Raw genomic sequence first — 21,451 nt, forward strand, 5'->3', positions numbered from 1 at the left:
CCCTACCTTCGGCCGTGTTGTAATCCCATTGAGGTCGATTGAGGGGGAAGGCCTCATTAATGAGGTTCTCGAGTTGTGTAGGGGCCCCGTTGTCCCCGAGAACGTTCTTGCGGGCCTCCAGAAGAATCCTTTCTCGCTCTTCAGTGGTGAAGAGGATCTGGAGTAGCTGTTGGCAATCGTCCCAAGTGGGCTGGTGAGAGAACATAAGGGACTCAAGAAGTCCCGTGAGTCCTGCTGGTTTTTCAGAAAAAGACGGGTGGTTAGACTTCCAATTGTAAAGATCTGCTGAGGAAAAAGGCCAATACTGTAGAGGGACCAAGCCATTAGGCTCAGCTGGGGGCCCTATGGCTCGGAGGGGCAAAGCTACGGTGGAGTCAGGACCGGAGCCGTCTCTCGGACTGCGAGGTTGGCGGCTCCTAGTCCCCGCAGCCGGTCCCTCAGGGCTAGGATCACCGGGCGCTCGGCCTGGTGCCGATCTGTTTCCCTGAGGGGCCAGAGGGGGCAGCGGAGCCGCCGGGTAAGGTGGGGTTTCAGAGAGAGAAAATAGGTCATCTGGTGTCGGGAGGACGGGGGGTTGGGGAGGGGCGGAAGGCTTCCTTGTAGGTGGCCTTTGAGTATTTTCTGATCCCGAAACAACAGCGACTTTGCTGGAGGGTGGCACCCAGGGAGGGGGATTCTGGGCGAGGTCTTGCCATACCACGACACAGGCAACCTGGTCCGGGTGTCCTCCGGTCTCCTGAAAAACAATCTTTTTAACTGCAAAAATGACAGTAAGATCAAAGGTTCCCTCTGGCGGCCAACCTACGCCGAATGTGGGCCACTCAGACGAACAGAAAGTCTGCCATTTTCCTTTTTTGATCTCCATGGACAGATTGTGAGCCCTGGCTTTGACATCTTTCCAATGATCTAGAGTAAGGGAGAGGGGCGTAAGGGCACTTTGCCCCATCTCGAAAATTTCCAATAGGGGAACGACGACGCAAAGACCTATCACAACTAAGACAAAAAGAAACCAGAAACGGCGACGAGACCGAGTGCCGTAGAAATAGAAGAAAGAGTCCGATGGCAGAGCGCGCCTCCCGAGACGCGGTGAGACCAAAACACAATAATCCTCTGCCAAGGGGTCCACCAGGCGTCCCTGGTCCTCCCCTGATCCTGGGACGTCTCCCAGGATTGCCGGGTGGCGAGCCCCCGAACACGTCTGTTCGCTACCCGCACTTCGCTCCCAGAGCGACTAACCCGGAACAAACTGAAACCAAAATGCGCGCGCTCAGAAAAGACAGTCGAAATCACTGAGTCAGACACAGAGACGAGACACAGAAACGAGACACAGAACGACTGCTGGCCAGCTTACCTCCCGTTGGTGGGTCGGTGGTCCCTGGGTGGGGGTCTCCGATCCCGGACGAGCCCCCAAATGAAAGACTCCCGCAGTGGGTAGTCAGTCAGTTCAGGGAGACCCTCCCAAGGAACAGCGAGACCACGGCTTCGGATGCAAAAACAAGAGGTTTATTGAACACACAGGTACCCGGGCGACTCAGTCTTTCGAAAGACTGGCGCGCCGAGTAGAGCTCCTGGGTCCTTTTTATAGCAAAAAGCGCGGGTACAGAAGCGAGAAGCAAGGTAATTGGTTAGTTTAAATCAAGCCAGGGGTGAACTTCGGTCAAGTGGGAGTCCTTGAAACAGCTGAGGGGCACTCTTGAAACTTTAACTGACTTGTCTATTTCTGGGAACTATCCGCCCTTTGCCTCGGGCCGGGGCCCAGGTGCATAACCACAGATATCCTGTTTGACTCTGTTCCCCTTGTTTCTTAACTTGACTTTTTGGCTGTATTTTCCCTATACCCTTGTAAAAAGCACTTCCTTCAGGGGAAAACACTATAATGGTTTAGTCTTAAATGTATTTAATAGCCTCTTTTGGCTTCATAGACAAAGAAATCTTTTGGGTACTTAACTATAAAATATGCATAGATAAAATGGAAGAGACAGGTGCCTCTAAAATTCTTATTTTTCCCCTATGTCAGACTTCTTGAGGTAAATCTGCCCTATGTTTATTCTTCTGACAGATAAGCTCAGGAAGTTGGGATGTTGTCCTGATCTTGGCAGGGACCTAATGTTACCGGACTCAGGTCCAGCTGCCCGCCCCCTTGAAAAGGAAAGAAAAAACCTCAGAAGTCAAATGGTTGGTGTTAGAAAAGCAGATGTATTCAGCTGAAGGAGGTGGTAGGCTGTCCCATCTCAAAGATTTACATTTACTGAGGGGTTTTTAAAGGAAGCGCTGAGGGAATGGAATGTGGGAGGTGAAAAGCAGAAGAGCAGGAGATGTGAGTTACGAGGAGTCCATTTCTATGGGTCAGGTACAAGGTCTTGCCAAAGCCTCATCTGGTTTCTGTTCTCATCTTTGCTGTTATCTCAGGACCCTGCACGATTTTGACTTGCGCCAGTGTACTTCACTGGTGCCCAAGGTCAGCTTCAGTCATTTGGCCTTGATCATTTCTCAGAACTTTACAAGTCTCAAAGAAAGAACTGTTTGCTTTGCAGAGTGCTAATTAGCTTCTCGGCCTTCTTTTCTTACTTAGCGAGTGAGATAAGAAAGTCGTCGGGAGATGGGAAGAAATGGTGGAGAGAAAAAAACTGTCCTTTTAAAAATCCTCCTCCGCTCTGCAGCCCAGGCAGCTTTAGGTCCCACCATGGCTTCAGTCCTGCTCACTCCAGCACTAATACCATCTGTCATTAATGTGGATTTGTAATAAGAAATGAGTAGGATCAGTCAAGATGAAGATGGATCAGAGTCTGAGGACAAGGTGAAGCCTTTCTTTATAGGGCTTAATCAAACAAATAAAACATGCAGGAGGAAGAAACATTTAGAAATGAACTTTTAGTTTATTGGTGAATAAAAAGCATAGTAAAGAATTGACTAGGGTAGATTTCTTAAGGATTGCTACAGGAAAGCCAGATGACTTTGGGACTCACTTTTTAAAAATCGTTTTGATTTTGAATGATTGAGGCAAGTTCTGAGTGTTCTGTTTTTATGTGCTCACTGCTTTTTTCTTTTAATGCTGCATCAGATATTCAAGATTTCTTTTTTACCACAGCTGAGTTATTTTGTGGAAACTTGTTTTGCATGTTTGTTCAGGTTTCTGTTTATATATAGAATTAAAGCAGCTTGACTAATATTTAAGAATTATTATTTATAATTTAAGAAATTATAAAATTTTTTTGGAGTTTGTAAGTTCCCCATTCAACTGGACACGTGATTTTTTTTTTTTTTTTTTTTTTTTAGTTGTGGGAAAAGTGGAAATATGTCCTAAAATTTCTTTTCCCTTTTGCCTTTTCTGTGTAACAAAGTGAACTAATGGTTGGTAGCAGATGTTGTTTGATTCTTTGTTTGAATTTACAATTTCCTCCCAGTGGTGGTAGATTAAAAAAAAAAAAAAGTGAGAAGCATAGCTAGCAGATGATTTCTGTTAATTACTAGTCCAAACTCAAAAAAGATTGTTTGAATTTACTGATTGACCAAAAACCCTTAAAGCCATATTATCAGCTACAGTTTAAAAATAAACTAAATCTCTCAATGCTTAGTTAATAATAATGCTTTTGAAAAGCTAGGGTATGTATTTGTATAAGTAGACACTGAAAAGATCAGATGCCCTCATTTCTGATATATTTACCAATTTGCCATTCTCATCTGTCTTGTTAATGAGATGTGCAGCTCCCCTTTTCCAAAAGCTCGGGTTGTTCTCATATTGACTATGGAAATTTGGCTTTTTGGAAAGAAATGACATCAGATTACAGTTAATGAATACATTTTAAGCATTATTTTCTAATGTCTTGAAAAGAGATGCCAAGTTATGCTTTTCTTCCTTGCAGGAACATATTCTCATTTGGGGAAAAACAAAAACAAAAACTTTTTAATTTGAAAAACTTAGAGCAAGCTATCAAAAACTTGGTTGCCCCTTAGTTACCCACCAATACCCACAAAAATTTAACAATAAAGTCTAAATGTTACCGTATTGGAATTTTATGGAAGCACATACATTTGGAGTATATAGTAAGAGAACTTTAGTATTTAATTCAGTGAATTGCTCATAGTAGGTGCTCTATAAATATTTGAACAAGTGAACTTTTTAGGTTAACACTTGTGATTTCTGATTTTCTTAAATTATAAATAATTCTCATATATTAGTCCAGTCCTTGGTTATTATTTGTTATGAAAGTCCAAGGTCACATCAATGTTAAGTGATGGAGCCAGATTTAAACCTACATTTTGTTGACCTGTAACCATTTGACCTGTGCTACTCAACTGCAAGGTTGGTAACAATGAGAAATAAAGTCTGTATTTTGAGTCACTTTATAAATTGACAGTTTTATTGCTTTCCCACACCATTTTTCTGTTAATAAAAGCAATTATAGAAATTTTAGAAAACTCAGTAAAAAGCCCATCATCTTAATATCCTGAGGCTGCTAATACAGTAATTTTGGCGTATTTCCCTCCAGCCCTTTTCCTAGGTGTTTAAAGTAAAGCTTTTTAGTAAGTAGGGAATTGGAACATTTACAATTATTAGAATATTGGAGTGTTTGATCTTTTTGTTTGATTGCTTTATGAACATAAAAAGTGTAATTGGAAGTAATCTTTGAAGACACTCATAACTAAATGGAAGGAAGATATTTTAGCAGCTTCTTTCTTTAAAAAAATACTTAAAATTGTTAGGAAATCTTGACAATAAATTTTGCCATATATTTTGACTCACAGAAGCAGTAAAGTTAAAAAAAGTTTTTTGAACAGTAAATAAAACATACAGGGAGTCACAACAATATGAAAGTACATAATGCCACTGAACGTGTTACTGAACTGAATGGAGTTTGTTTGCTGGTGAGCAACCGAAAGCCAAACCCTGAAGCACTGGTCTTTGTATCAGAGAAAAAGGTTTATTTGCAAGGTGGCCAGATGAGAAGATGGGAGAAATATATCTCAAATCCACCTTGTCTGCCTTGGGAAAGAAGAGATCTTTATGGGGAAGTAGCTAGGGGTGCTTCTAGGCAAGGGGGCGTCGTGATTGGTTAAAAGGACTTGAGTGTGTTCTTCAGCTGTCTGGCAGGTATGCCTCTGTGTGTTCAGAAAATGGTGGTGTTAGTAGGATCTGGAGGTGGATGTTTCAGCCCTCTGATGTTAAAAGGTCACCCATCAGACATCGCAGGCTCAGTAGAGAAATCTGCAGGCTCAATCAGTTTAGCCTGGCTTGTGTTGGGCCAAGATAACTCCATTGGTCCTACAAAACAACTTAGGCACAGTTCTGACTCCTGCACCAGAAACGTTGTCTTGAAAGATGGATAGGAAGAAGAAGGAGAGGTTACTTATGGAAATTTACTGAAAGAACAAGCAATTTAAGTGAATGGTTACAAACTCTGTACTTAAAAATGGTTACAGTGGTAAATTTTATGGTAAGTATATTTTACAATAAAATGTAAAACAAGTAAGGGTATCATAGTGAACATTTTGGTCTATTGCCTACAGAAAACTCATTTCTTAATATTACCAACATGAAATACAGAAAATAGTGTATTCAAGAGAGTTAATCTCAGTGATTTTGCTGAGGATACTCTTTCATCTCTTCTGTTAATTCACATTTCTGAGTGACTGTAGGCCTTCTCTGGCAGTGTGAAACTCAGCATTAATGAAGTGTTTATGGAAGTCAAAAGAACTTCATGCAACTTGCTTAATTAACAGTCTTTGGGACAATTCCATACTGCATTTTTCCTCCTTGGTTTGTTTCTCAGGGATCTAGCATGGGTAAGATTTTGTAGTAGATGGTAACAGCTCAATAAATAAGATTGCTATAAGGAGCAGAGATAATGAGAATGGCATTATTTCCCGACTTTGAGGAAGCTTATGTTCAAAATGCAGTGGTTCTTAAACTTTTTGTCTCAGGACTCTTACACGCTTAAAAATAATTGAAAGAACTTTTGTTTATGTAGATTATGGTGACATATTAGAAATTAAAACTAATAAATTTAAAAAATAAAAATAATAAAATCGATTATATGTTTGGGTAAATAACACTTTTAATGAAAAGAGTTTTCCAAAACAAACATTAATGAGAAACATTAATTTGCATTTTGCAATTCCCTTTAATGTCTGACTTAAAAGAAAACATCTGAATTCTCATCTGCATCTGTCTGCCATTTGTTATCATATGTTGATTGCTTTGATTGAAGTATATGGAGTAAATCCTGCTTCAAATCCTGCTTCCAAGATATGGTTGGAAAAAAAGGAATATTTTAATAGCATTTTCAGATAATCTTGGTCATTTTTTCTTTATACTTCATCTAAACTTAATAAATAGTAGTTTCCTAAAGGTAAGTTGCAATGTGGGATCTGAAACCGTGGATTTTTTATACTTCTGCTATGTTAAAATCCGTTGGTCTATTTTGCACAAATGGATCTTATACCTGTGCATGTTTTAGTCGTTTGGAAAATATTGGTTCACTAAGCTATGCATATCTTCCAAATGTTACTTTTTGCTTTATAACAAAGTAGTAAGTACATTGGTTAATACTGTATCACCACCAATCTCATCAGAAAAGTATTTAAGAACTGGGAAACTGTTAAGCTTATGGTGGCAGATATAAGTGTTACAAAATTCTAGTTTTTGCTTGAAAGTTCAAATTTTATCATTGGGAACAAATACTGTCATTTGTTTTCTGTGAAGTGACAGACTCAATTTGTTCATTCTTGAGAAAATGTCTGCCAAATACACAGGTCAAATTGAGCTCAAACAATTGTGTGTTATTCCTCAAGACAACCATCATACTTTGATGTGCACTAGAAGTGCTTAATGTGCATTTCTCATTTTTTCACAGTAACATTACGAGACATGTACTCAAGGGTTGGAATTTAATAAAATTAATAACATTTACATTTTCATGAAAGGCATTCTTAAGTCAAGCTTGCTAATCTTTTCTTAAACTGTGAGGGCCTGTTGGTGAAGAATACAATGCCTCATATAGTTTGGTTCCACTGTCTTGGTTCATGCCAAGGTGTCAGCGACTTTACCTACTATTGTGTGTGTATTATCAAGAGCACCATGAGTATGTTTTCCAAATAATCAACACATGATGTTACAAAATCATGCATGGTCTGTACGGTAAAAAAGCAAAATCATCATAGTATTATTTATTTATTTTGGGGGCTGCTGGCCAGTAAGGGGATCTGAACCCTTGATCATCTTAGTATTATTTTGTACATAGTTTTGACTTCTCTGTTCCCCAGAAAGGGTCTCAGGGACAACCAGGCATCCACAGATTGTACTTGGAAAGCTGCTGAGCTAACACAAGTGGTTCTTAATTTTATTTAACACTCTTTTGAGAATCTGATGAAAGCTATGGACATTCTCCCCAGAAAGATATACTTAAATACCAAATTTTACATGTAATTTTCAGGGGGATTATAAATTTCCAGAAGCACTAGAACCACGGTTCTCAAATTTTGCATTGGAATCACCTGGAGAGTTTGTTAAAATACAGATTGCTGGGCCACACACCCCAGAATTTCTCTTGAAATTGGTCTGGAGTGGAACCTGAGAATTTGAATTTTTAACAAGTCCCAGGTGATGCTGATACTCGAGCAATGATTCTTAACCCTGGACCAATTAAGTCAAATTGCTGGAGTAGGGGTAGAACTTTGTTTTTTTTTTAAGTCTCCTCTGTCAGGGTTGAGAATCATTGCTTGAAGTCGAAATGGAACCCAAATTAAGCCTCCCAAGTCCAGTGAGATTAAGAACATCTAATATTTGTACTACCTTTTATGATTTAAAAAGTGTTTTGGCAATCATTACGAATTTACTGTTAATAAGCCTGTAAGGTAGTTGTTATCTTTGAAGAAAAACTGGCTTGGTGTTCCTGAAATTGTAGAGTTATAAGAGCTCTGGGTTCTGAGTCTATGAAATGAACTAAAAGTGTAATTGCTGAAAGTTCTTAAGATACTGCTGTACATTTAATCCTAAAGAGCTTTTGCAGGTAGATATGTTACTAACCTTGCTTTCCTAAAAGATTCTAATTTATATTTCTGCTACCCCTTTGACAACACCATTATTATAGTTTCTTTTTGAAATATAACACACAAGTGTGCACAAATGGTAAGTATATAGTGAGGTGAATTTTCACAAAGTGAATACACCTGGGTAATTAGCACCCAGCTCAAGAATCAGAACATTATCAGCAATCCATAAGCCCCTATCTTGTGTCTGTTGTGTAACCCTTTCACCAGCCATAGGTTAGTTTTGTTTGTTTTTGAATTTGTTATAAATGTTTTTTTGTTGTTGTTGTAGCTGGATAGATGAAAAATTTTTGGGTAATGAGATATAGGTAAAAGTATCTGAAGAGGCTGTTCCTTCCTTAATAATAAAAAGGCTGAGAGAAAGCCTTTTGCTTGCTTTATCTTCTCTCCATTCCTGTCTAGGAACCTGAATATCAGGCTTGGAGATGCAGCACTCTTTTGTGACCATGAGGTGACAAGAAGGGAAAGAAAGCTTACATATGCTGAGGATACCAGAGTGGAAAGATTCTTAAGTAGCTCCTAATACCACTGCTGCTGTGTGAGCCCAGATTGCCTATGTCTAGACAAATAGTGTGAGACAAGTGAATTTTATGCCTCCACTAGTTAGATATCCTTTTATTTGCAACTGAGTATGTTCCTACTTGATATAAAGGCCCTACATAATCTAGCCTTTGCCTGTCTTTCTGATCTATGTTACAATTCCTACCGTTTACTGTGTTCTAGCCATGTTAGCTATCAGACAGATTGAGCTATGTGACAAAACTCTGCTCAAATCTAAACTCCTTAGTATAATTCAGGGGCTCCAAGTGTTCTAGCTCTGCTGACCTCTCCTGATGTACCGCTGCCCACTCTATCTGAATCTGAATAGCAACAAAAACCTTAAAATGCCCAGTAAACCTTGACAAATATGTGCAAGATATTACTGGAGAAAAACACAAAATAGGCCATAGAAACCTGAATTGGTAGAGATTTATAACATGTACATGGATTAGAAAACTCAATATTGTAAATTTGTCAGCTTTCTAGAATTAATTCTAACCAATGAGGGATTTTTAGAAAAAAAAAGTTCTAGCAAGTTTTTTCTTGAAACTTGAAGATACTTATATTGGACATCAAAAAGCAAGAGCCACGATAATTTTTTTAGAGGAACAAGGAGGGTCGACTCTGACCTGCTACATATCTAGACTTAAAGTTATACTAACAGACAAACTGACCAATCAGAGAAAAGATAAGGAAAAAATAAATTAGATCTCTAACTCATACCATATTTACAGGTAGATTAAAGATCTGAATGGGAAAGCAGAATTATAAAGGTATTCTAGAAGAAAATGTCACAACAGTGTAGGAGTGGGAAGGGATTTCTTGATGAGATATAAAGCACAAACCATGTAGGAAAAGATTAATACAGTTTATTTTGTTAAAATTTAAAACTTGTCTGAGATTGAACACACTGTAAATAGAGTTTAAAAATAAGCCATAAACAGAGAAAATATTTATAATGCATTTAACCAACACAAGATTAGTGTTCAGAATATTCAAAACAATAAGTAAAAGACAAACAACCCAACGGAAAATTAAAGACAATGAACTGACAGCTGACAAGAGATGGAACTTGAATTGTTAGTAAATGTATGAGCAGATGATTTTATCAGTGTGCATGGGCTCATCTACTAGTATTTCAAAACTTCAACCAACAGTGACTTAAAGTCTAAGGACATTTATTTCTTGCTTGACAAGAAATGTAGAGGTAGGAAGTTCAAGAGTTGGTTCACTATTCTATTAACATAGTAGGGATTCTTTGGCAGTATTTTCATAATTCTTTTGAATTTTCTAAAAGTTGTGAGGAAAGGGGAAAGGAAAAAAGAGGACTTCTTCCCCCCACACCTCTTTGTAGGGAGAAAAGTATTTCCAAAAGCTTCTAGATTTTCCCTTTTATATTGTTGCCATTCATTGGCCGAAAGGAATGAAATCACCTGATTGGCTTAGAGTAATTAGGATTCATTCCTTGGATTGAGGAAGGGATTGCCATCTCTTAGCATATTATTTTTCTGCCCAATTCCTGAGCAAAATTGAGTTTCTGTTGGCAGGAAGAAAAGGGAATAATTGTGATAATTATCAACTTCTCACAAAGGTTGAACTGTATGATATTGACAATAGTAATACGGGTATGTATAATATATTCTAATAACATGGAATATGAAATATATATAATATGAAATAAATATATAAATGTGTAAACACAATATATTTAACAGATTAGTATGTAAATAAATATATGAAAATATTAAAATTATATGATACAACAGACATTGAATATATGTAATGGTATCTCTGGGGAAGAAAGGAGAGGACTAGGACTGAGAGTTCAACTGTATTTATATATTTAATTTTTGAAAGTAAAACATCTGAACAAAAAAATAAAAATTCATAGTTTTGCTTCATTGTAAGGCTTATTACGAATAAAGTACATAGAATGGGGTGTTCTCAAGCATTTTGGTTGGAATTGAAAATTAACGGAATGAATTAGAGGACAGTTTGGCAACATATGGAATTTCAAAGGTGTATCCTTTGACTTAGCACTTCTACTTTGAGGCATTTATCTTAAATGAAGAATTGGACAAATATACAAAGATATATGTATAAGGAAATTCATTTTAACTTTTTATTTGTAATGGCAAAAATCTTTTTATAGTGGTGAAACCAGTCACTAAATAAATTATGACATATACATGTAATGAAATGCTAAGGATCCGTAAAAAATGGTATATAAATTTAAAATTTTTATCTGAAAAAAACATCTGTGATGTTTGAATAGTGAAAAGGCAAGAAAAAACACATTTAGAAACACACAAACTCACACACTTGCAAGAAAAGAAACCTGGAAGTTTAAACATCAAAATGTTCATGGTGGTTATCTGTGGGTGGTGACATCACAGATAATTTTCCTTCATAAAAGTTTTGTTTTTCATTTAAATACTTAATATTTCTGATATTTTCATAGTTGGAAAGACCTTTACATTTGTTTTGTTTTTGTGGATTGAAAACATAAAATGAAAAGCTGCTTACTTACTATTGTGGTCCAGTTACCATGGAGCAAGTAAATATTAGGTAGGCACTATTCTAGGTGATGGAGATACATGAGGGAACCAGGGTACCTGTCTTCATGGAACATCCTGAATTGGGGGATATGTAATAAACAGGTAAACAAATAAATGAGTAAGGCATTTTCAGGTAGTGATTAAGTACAGGAGGAAAGTAAAACTGGATGATGTTGGCAGTGACGGGAGGGGGTGTGTGTGCACATGGGTGGCTTTAAATTGGGTAGTTAGTGAAGGTCTCCCTGAGTTGCTTATCTTTGGGCTAAGGATTGGATGACAGAAGGAGCTAGACCTGTGAAGATTTGCGGCTGAGATCTTCAGGCAGAGCATACTGCAAGTGCAAAGTCCCCTAGCCCGAAAAGAGTTTGTCATATTTAGGGAACAAATAGTGAAAGATGGGGTCAGTAAAACTCAGTGAGATTGGAGAAGTGAAAGAGCTAGCTCACATAAAGCCCGGTAGGTCATAAGGAGTTTGTACTCATGTTGCATTGCATGTGTTAGGGGACCCATTGCAGGACTTTAAGCAGGAAAGCAACCTGCTGATTTATGCCTTGAAAAGATCATCTTGCCTCTTGTGTTCAGGATGAATTGTAGGACAGCAGATGTGACAGCAGAGAAATCAGGAAGAAGTCTAGACAAGAGACTATGAGACTTGAATCCGAGCTGGTAGCAGTGGGACGTAGACAGATTTGAGATGTATATTTGGAAGTACAGTTTGTGAACATCAGAACTGAGGGAAAGAACTTCTCAGCAATAAAGTAAGGCTCAGGGTGTCTCACAGGGTGTTATGGTGAGGCACTGATGCGTATCGAGCATTTGGCATGCTTCTTGACACATAGAAGAGCTCAATGAATGATAGCTACTTACCGGTATTATTGTTATTTTATTGTCAAGAATAGGGCATGTACCTTGAACAAAAAGAACTTTCCTGTAAGAGTTAAATTACACCTCTTATATAACTCTAATTGGGAGTCTTTTACAGTGCACACTGTGTGTTGGTAAAAAGTAGAGTATTATACTGTCTTAATTATTAGTGATCAGAGAGAGAAAAGATACATTGGTTTTCCTTGAGTACTTCACAATACTAAGCCATAAATATATGTATAAGTAGCAACATTATTCCTTTAAAAATTGTTACAGATATCTTTTTAGATGTGCTAGTATGATGTAATGGGACATTGAAAATCTTATCTGCAGTAGTTTCTATAATGCTTTCTTTCACTTAGGGAATATTTCCCTAAAGGGTGACATTACTTTCAAATTCTATGTGGTTCTCAGTTCTTCAAACTGACCCTAATTATTACTTTTATTTTGGTTCTTTAGATTCAAATAAGCAAGTCAAACTCAAATAAGCGAATAATTCTGACTACAGACCTTGGTTATGAAGGCTTTCTGTGTATAACCTTCACAGATAATGACTTCTTCCTATTTATGAAAAAATAATACATAAGCATTTAACATTGATAGAATGGGAAGTGACCAATTATGATTATAGTCACAGATAGAGTATATGTTTTCAGTGAACTTTATAGTTTCCTTAATTTCAGTAAATAGGGGACTAATTTGATTTGTGTATAATAAAATCTCTAATAGTGTATTTTAATAATTAAATACAGAATCATATTAGAAGAGATGACCTCATAATTGTCACCTAAAATATTTCTTCACTGATTTTGACTGTTCATCTCCTTTTATGAACATATATGTGTATACACACACACATACGTATATACAAATATGTATTTTATACAAAATTGTGTTTTATATGATAATTAAGAAAACAGAGAAAAACAAAAAGAAAATAAAAACTCCATAATCATACTACTTACTGATTTAGTATTTTTTCTGTCCATTTATATTTTAAATATATATATTTCCTCCTCTATTTTGTTTTGTATATTTTTAATCTAAAAGACTGATTAATCTAAAAACACCTTTCCATTATTATTTTTTCTTATATATATTGTTTTGCTGTTTCAGTTACTAATATAAAATTGACCACTTTTTACCCCAAATTTTCAGCCTACTTTGAAGGATATTATCTATGGAAATCTAATTCTGACTTTATGATAACATATCTGTGGAAACATATCATTTATTCATATTTTGGAGACTTTCTTAGAACCTGCATTCCTTGAATGAAAGAATTTCTAAGATGGCATGGAAGACATATCTTAAAATATATCTCTGGTTTTTTCCTTGCTATTTTCCACACGGTTCTTATATATTTAATGTAGGCATAAAATGGAGGAAGATATGACTCTTTTACTGCCTTTTAGTTCTATTTAAGATGCCATTTTCTAACAATATCACACAGAAAGTAATAGCAATAGCCAATATGACCTAATAACATTTAAAGTGAAAAAGAATCAATAAAAATACTAACTTGTAAAGATAAAAATGCTAATATTTGCAGTTTCCTTTTTTAATCCATTGCAGTGTATCTTGTAATTTTATCCCTGTACTAAAATTACTTTAAAATGACCAGTGGCTATTTTTTCCTTTTTCCATTGATCTCACTAAATCCTCAACATGCTGGACTTTATATAGTCTGGTTGCTCCTTCACTTCCATGATGTTATACTTTTGTGGTATTTCTTATCTTTTTAAGTGTTTGTCTACTCCTTACACTGCTTCAGATCCTATCTGGCTCTTTTTTTTTAATCCCTTTTCTCTGTGAAAACTGATTTTTTTTTTTACCAAAGTTCTGGTTCTGTATTCCCAAATGTCTGTATTCCCACTTGTTTGCCATTTTGTTTCCTCAAACTTAATAAATCCAAGCTTGAATTGTTTCACTTAACCACCCATTTTATATAGTTTGGCCACCAGTCCCAAGAATAGATATTTTGGCATCATCTTTAGTTCTTCCTTTTAAAATTCTTATAACCAGACTGTCACCACTTATTTCTGGTATGCATACATTCCTCTTCAATTACCCTAATATAATGTCGAGTGTTGTGATTTGTCTTAGATTCAGTGGTCAGCAATATTTAATAACCTTTCTTATCTTCAAATATAAAAATGAATTTTGTGCATATAATTTTGTCTTGTGAAGCATGAGTAGAAAGTGAGTGCCTTGGACAGGAGTCTTGTCTCATTCATTTTGTATTTCTAGCACAGTTGCCTAGCATATAATAAGTGTTTAAGAAAAGAGTTTTTTTAAAAAATTTAATTATTATTTTTTTAATTGAAAGATAATTTATTATACATATTTGTGGGGTACAAAGTTGACTATCAGTAGTTATGTACAATGTAAGATGGTCAAGTCAGGATAGTTAGCTTATTCATCATTACAGTATGTAATCATTCTTTGTGTCTGTTAACCAATTTCTCATTAACCTCCCTTCCTCTCCCACTCTCTTCCCCCTTTCCACCTCTAGTAACCACAGTTCTATTATCTCCTACTAAAGGATCAACATATTAATTGTGACTGTTGTTTCTTTATAAGAAAGGTTTTTTGAATGAGTTGCCCAAAGACTAAAGGAAGAATGTTCTTAGTTCTGTGAAATGACAGTCAGTTTGAATGGAGCTAATATTATTATTTGTCTATTTTTTATTTTACCCTTTTTATTATAAGAGTACAATACTTCAGTTGTTCATATTTCTTGATATTGTTAGAGGTATTCTAATGGTTCTTTTTACAAAACAGATTTAATGTATATGACATTTTTTTCCTTTCTTTTCAGGTTTTGGAAGGAAGGATGTTGTAGAACACTTACTACAGATGGGTGCTAATGTCCATGCTCGTGATGATGGTGGTCTCATCCCACTTCATAATGCCTGTTCTTTTGGCCATGCTGAGGTTGTGAGTCTGTTACTATGCCAAGGAGCCGATCCAAATGCCAGGGATAACTGGAACTATACTCCTCTGCATGAAGCTGCCATTAAAGGGAAAATCGATGTATGTATTGGTAAGTATTGTTTGTTTTTGTTTTGTTTTTTTATTTCCCCCAAATGGTAATTTTTTAAAATTTATTTGTTTTTAAAATTTATTAATTATATATATATTTTTACATTCTAAGATGTTGTGGAGCATTTGGTGGTGAGGGGAAGAGGTGAAAGGGGAGGGGTATAGGGTGGATGGGAGAGGAAGGAGGGAGGGGGTTGCGGTCGAGGCCCATGGCACCCCCTTCATTCCAGCAGGGTAGCCCCCGGGACTTCTGGCGGCAGCTTGGTTGTGTCTGGGCTGGATGTAGACTTTGGGGGGATGTGGCTGAGGCCCTTGGCCCCCCACACCCTGGCTTGGGAGGCTAGGGGGCTTCTTGTTCTTCTAGGTTTTATAGATGTTCTTTGGTGGTGTTAGACCTTTACGACCTTTACTGGTTAGTATCAGAACTTTGTCTCTGATCTGTAAGGTTTTTTCTTTCAGTTCTGCGTTGGATTATTCGCTAATCGTACCACTTAAACTCTGCATTGGAACTAATTTATTGTCCTTGGCTTACTTCTAAAATGGGGGAACTTCCTGTGGAAACCAGCACTTGAGTCCTGTGGTTGACCTAAATTGCTGCTTTGCTGCTGATTCCGTGGGGAAGGCTTTCTATGCATCTCAGGTTTTAATTGTTGACCTTTTAAGCACTTCTGGGTCTTGTGAGGGTCAGTAAACCTGGGTTGTGTGGAAACTCTGGTCTGGACCTCAGTCTTTGCAGTAAACTGCACCCACTGCAGTTCTGTATTCGTGATCAGTCTCCACTGAATGGGCCTGTGCTGATTGGGGGGCAGATCAGCTGTTCATGCTGCGCCCCAGTGTTCCCCTGCTGGGCCAGTCTCCCCCAACTCCTGCACTCCAAATACTTCAGTGACTTACCAGCCTCTGAGTGGCTCCTTTATTCAGTTGTCTGTGGCCCCTTGCTCCTATGTTGGTCTTGTTTTTTATTGTGGTACAAGTACTGTTCCCTCAGAATAGGTAAGGGTTTATTGTTTCTTCTAGAAACAGTTCTTTTCCATCAAAAGGGAAGTAGAGAGATTATAATTGAAAATTGATTAAGAACAAGATTCATACATTACCTCTCCAAATGCAAGTCAAATGCCAAGTGGTATGGAACTAAATTTGGTTTTTTTGTTTTGTTGTTTTTTAAAAATTTTGATGGATTGCTATTGTCAAATTTAGTTAACTTAAACAGTTTCTTTAAAAGACTGCAGATTTTCCATCCTTGCATCAATGAGAGCCATTATAAAGTACAAGATCTTCCCGAATTGGATAACACTTGAATACTTCACATTGATTCAAGGAAGGTCATCTAGTATTAAGGCAGAGGCTTTTTCTTTATGTTGCTGAAATTGAACACCAGCCAGTTTATTGGTACTGGAAAGTTTTAACTGAGTGTTTCAAATACAGTAGTTCAAAGCTTAATATTTTCAGCTTAATATCTTCAGCTTAATATTTTCAGTATGTACTGTGATCTAAAAGAAAAGCAATTCCAAACAAAATTGAGCTTTTCAACCATTTTAAGTATCTAGATATATGAAAGTGCATTATGTCATCATTTCTTTCTCATATGTATTTAGGTTTTGCTTTATTGTATAGAATTTTGTGTTTTGAAATTTAAAGCAAGAAAGCTTCTAGAGGACAAGCATTGTTTCTTCTGAGTGTATCATCTATTTCTTGATACTCAAGGTGGTGATACTCATGTTTGTTTAGTCCATGGCAGGTTGATTTAATAATTTTAATAATTCTTCCACATTTCGGTATAATAAATTTGTCATTTCTAAAGGTAGAGTGGTGGTACCATTATTAAGATTTTCTCTTAATAATGATTAAGATTATTCCCTCTTCATAGCCATCTATTCAACCTCCAATATATTTTTTAGTATTTCTCAAATTATTGCAATGCCTGACATATTTCTTTATTACATTCTCTGTTATTATCCTCTGTCACTTTATCATTCATTGACATGACCCTTTGGATATATTGTCCTTTTAGTTCCTTGACATCTTCTACTTTCTATTGATTATCTCATTTTCTCCTGAGTCTCTCACTGACACAGCCATATCTTGGACCAAATCATTACTAACTTGAAAAGCATGAACATATAACTTCCTCTCTCTGACCACAAAACCTCTTAAATTACTTGTTTTTGTATGTGATAACTATTATTGAACTTTCAGCTTCCCTGCCGTCACCCCTTCTTGCTTCACCTTGTTTATATCCATTGGATTTTTCTCAGTCATTAGCCATAGAATTTTATACTGTTTTCACCTTCTTAAAACATTCTCCTTTCTAGGCTTCAGCTTTCTATTTTCCTGCCTCTACTTTTCTGAATTTTTCATTCTATCAGTACTTTGAAGATCTTATTGAAATTAATATTCCTTTCCTCTTCTTAATCCTCCTCCCCAAAGTACATAATGAAAGTGTTCCTTTTGTCTAGTTTTGGCGAAATAACGGACTAGATGTAGGGCTTAAATTTTTAAAGAATGGATCTCTGCAGGCCCCAGCTCTCACAGTCCTCAACAGGCTTTGGCACATACTGTCTTCCTTCTGCTTGTGTCATATAAAAGTTGAGGGAAGGGGAAGTGCACCTTTGAAACTATAATCAGAATATAAATGGGGATATATAAATGATGCCACTTACTTAACCTCCATGTTTCATTATATGTGAAATGGGAATACTATCCTTACTTCACAGGGTTCTTGAGAGGATTAGCAAATTCATTACTTAGAGTACCTGGGATGGTGCACATTCAATAAATATTGTTATTACTGTGTCATTATTGTTGTTGCTAAGATCTCAACTTGAATTATGCTACTATGTTATATAGATTTCCTAGTTTCTTCCATTTGTCCTTTATTGATATTTCTTAAAAATGTCAATTTAAAAGTGTTTAACCCATGTGTTTCTATCATAGATGCTATTTAGCTACCATTGAAAAGAAGAAAATGTAGATTGAAGTTATTTAAAAAATCAACTTTAAATGCTTGTGTAATTAAACCAACTACTTGAGACAGACAGAGGGCATGGAGTTTATTAGAGGAATGTTGATGACATAGTATTTATATTATATATAACAAATCTAGTTTACTTAAGAAATGAACACACTTTCTGCCCTTAGAACTTATTCATTTCTCCCTACTTTTTCCTACCCACAGAATACAAAGTCTTCAAAAAATTATAGTTTTACTTTCTGAATATAGGCATACCTCATTTTATTGTGCTTCCCAGATAATGCATTTTTTACAGATTGAAGTTTGTGACAACTGTGTCAAGCAAGCCTGTTGGTGCCATTTTTCCAACAGCATGTGCTCACTTTGTGTCTCTATCTCACATTGTGGTAATTCTCACAATATTTCAGACTTTTTCATTATTGTATCTGTTATGTTGATCTGTGATCAATGATCTTTGATGTTACTGTTGTAATTGTTTTGCGGTGACGTGAACTGTGCCCATGTAAGCCTTAATAAATATTGTGTGTGTTCTGACTGCTCCACCGACCAGCCATTCCCCTGTCTCTTTCCCTCTCCTTGAGCCTCCCTAATCCCTGAGACACAGCAATTAGGACAATGAATAACCCTACAGTGCCCTCTAAGTGGTCAAGTGAAAGGAAGATTTGCATGTCTCTCACGTTAAATCAAAAGCGAGAAATGATTACGCTTAGTGAGGAAGGCATTTTGAAAGCCAAGGTAGGCTGAAAGCTAGGCCTCTTGTGCCGGTTAGGCAGGTTGTAAATTCAAAGGAAAAACTCTTGAAAGAAATTAAAAGTGCTATTCCGGTGAACAACCGAATGACAAGGAAGTAAAACAGTCTTATTGCAGATCTAGAAAAAGTTTTAGTGGTCTGGATAGAAGCTCAAACCAGCCACAACATTTCCTTAAGCCAAAGCCTAATTCAGAGCAAGGCCCTAACTCTCTTTAATTCTGTGAAGGCTGAGAGAGGTGACAAAGCTGCAGAAGAAAACTTTGAAGCTAGCAGAGGTTGGTTCATGAAGTTTAGGGAAAGAAGCCATCTCCATAACATGAAAGTGCAAGGTGAAGCAGCAGGTGCTGATGTAGAAGCTGCAGCGAGTGATCCAGAGGATCTATGCAAGATAAGTGATGAGGGTGGTGACACAAAACAACATATTTTCAATGTAGATGAAACAACCTTATATTGGAAGAAGATGCCTTCCAGGACTTTCATAACTAGAAAGGCTTCAAAGCTTCCAAGGACAGGCTGACTCTTATTAGGAGTTAATGCAGTTGGTAACTTTAAGTTGAAGGCAGTGCTCATTTACCATTCCAAAAATCCTATATCCCTTAAGAATTATGCTAAATCTGTTCTGCTTGTGCTCCAAAAATGGAACAACAAGGCTTGAGTGACAGACAGCACAGCTGTTTACAGCATGGGTTACTAAGTATTTTAAGACCACTGTTGAGACCTGTTGCTCAGAATGAACATGGTCACCCAAGAGCTCTGGCAGAGATGTACAAGGAGATTAATGTTGGTTTCATGCCTGCTAATCTCACATTCATTCTGCAGCCCATGGATCAAGGAGTCATTTTGACTTTTAAGTCTTATGATTTAAGAAATATATTTCATAAGGCTATAGCTGTCATTGATAATGATTCCTCTGATAGATCTGGGCACATTAAATTGAGAACCTTCTAGAAAGGATTCACCATTCTAGATGCTATTAAGAACATTCATGATTCATGGGAGGAAGTGAAAATATCAAAATTAACAGGTGTTTGGAAGAAGGTGATTTCAACCCACATGGATAATTTTGAGTGGTTCACTACTTCAGAAGTGGTAGAAATAGCAAGAGAAGTAGAATCAGAAGTGGAGCCTGAATATGTGACTGAATTTCTGCAACCTCATGATAAAACTAACAGAAGAGGAGTTGCCGCATATGGATGAGCAAAGAATGTGGTTTCTTGAGAAGGAATGCTACTCCTGGTGAAGAAGCTGTGAGCATTGTTGAAATGACAGCAAAGGATTTAGAATATTACATAAACTTAGTTGGTAAAGCAGCAGCAGTGTTGGAGAGGATTGACTCAAATTTTGAAAGAAGTTCTACTGTGAGTAAAATGCTATCAAACAGCATCCCATGCTGCAGATGAGTCTTTTGTGAAAGGAAGACTCAGTTGGTGTGATAGACTTCACTGTTGTCTTATTTTCAGCAGCTGGCACCCGATCTTCAGCAACCACCTCCTTGATTAGTCAGCAGCCATCAACAATGAGGCAAGACCCTCCACCAGTAAGATTACTACTCACTGAAAGCTCAGATGATTGTTAGCATTTTTTAGCAATAAAGTATTTTTAAATTAAGGTGTGTACATTTTTTTAGACATAACGTTTAGACATAATGTTGCACACTTGTGTAAATATAACTTTTATATGCATTGGGAAACCAAAAAAATTTGTGTGACTTGCTTTATTGTGATAGTTGTTTTACTGTGGTGGTCTAGATCCAGACCTGCAACATCTCAAAGTATGCATGTATATGCAATATGAAATTCCATTTTAAAAAAAGCAGATTGTAAGCATACATTTTGTGGAGTCAGCTGATACAAGATCTGGGAGCCATAAAGGACATTTGTCATTTTTTTTTCTTCCAGATTTTATTTTATTTTGTCAATATACAATGTGGTTGATAATTGTGGCCCATTACCGAAACCTCCCTCCTTCCTCCCTCTCCCCACTCCCTCCCAACAATGTCCATTCTGTTTGCTTGTTGTATCAACTTCAAGGAATTGTAATTGTTATGTCTTCTTCCCTCCCCCCTACCCCGGTTTTTTGTGTATTTATTTATTATTAGCTCCCACAAATAAGTGAAAACATGTGATATTTCCCTTTCTGTGACTGACTTGTTTCATTTAATATAATTCTCTCTAGGTCCATCCATGTTGTTGCAAATGGCAGTACTTCATTCTTTTTTATAGCAGAGTAGTATTCCATTGTGTAGATATACCACATTTTCCATATCCACTCATCAGATGATGGACATCTGGGCTGGTTCCAACTCTTGGCTATTGTAAAGAGTGCTGTGATGAGCATTGGGGAACAGGTATACCTTCGACTTGATGATTTCCATTCCTCTGGGTATATTCCCAGCAGTGGGATAGCTGGGTTATATGGTAGATCTATCTGCATTTGTTCGAGGAACCTCCATACCATTTTCCATAGAGGCTGCACAATTTTGCAGTCCCACCAACAATGTATGAAAGTTCCTTTTTCTCTGTAACCTCGCCAGCATTTACCATTCACAATCTTTTGGCTATTAGCCATCCTAACTGGGGTGAGATGGTACCTCAGTGTGGTTTTGATTTACATTTCCCAAATGCTGAGTGATGTTGAGCATTTTTTCATGTGTCTGCTGGCCATTCGTATATC

At 37.0% G+C, this 21,451-nt stretch overlaps 1 protein-coding gene across 1 annotated transcript in view; it reads left to right on the forward strand.

Moving 5' to 3' along the window:
* The window catches only part of TNKS (tankyrase), a 222,684-nt gene that overhangs the window by 15,239 nt on the left and 185,994 nt on the right, over positions 1–21,451 (forward strand). The window contains exon 2 of the mRNA XM_063076600.1: positions 14,833–15,057. Within this exon, the coding sequence (XP_062932670.1) occupies positions 14,833–15,057 (225 nt within the window). The remainder of the gene's footprint in view (positions 1–14,832; positions 15,058–21,451) is intronic.

The sequence above is a fragment of the Cynocephalus volans genome, chromosome 13, assembly GCF_027409185.1.
Source record: "Cynocephalus volans isolate mCynVol1 chromosome 13, mCynVol1.pri, whole genome shotgun sequence".
NCBI lineage: Eukaryota > Metazoa > Chordata > Mammalia > Dermoptera > Cynocephalidae > Cynocephalus > Cynocephalus volans.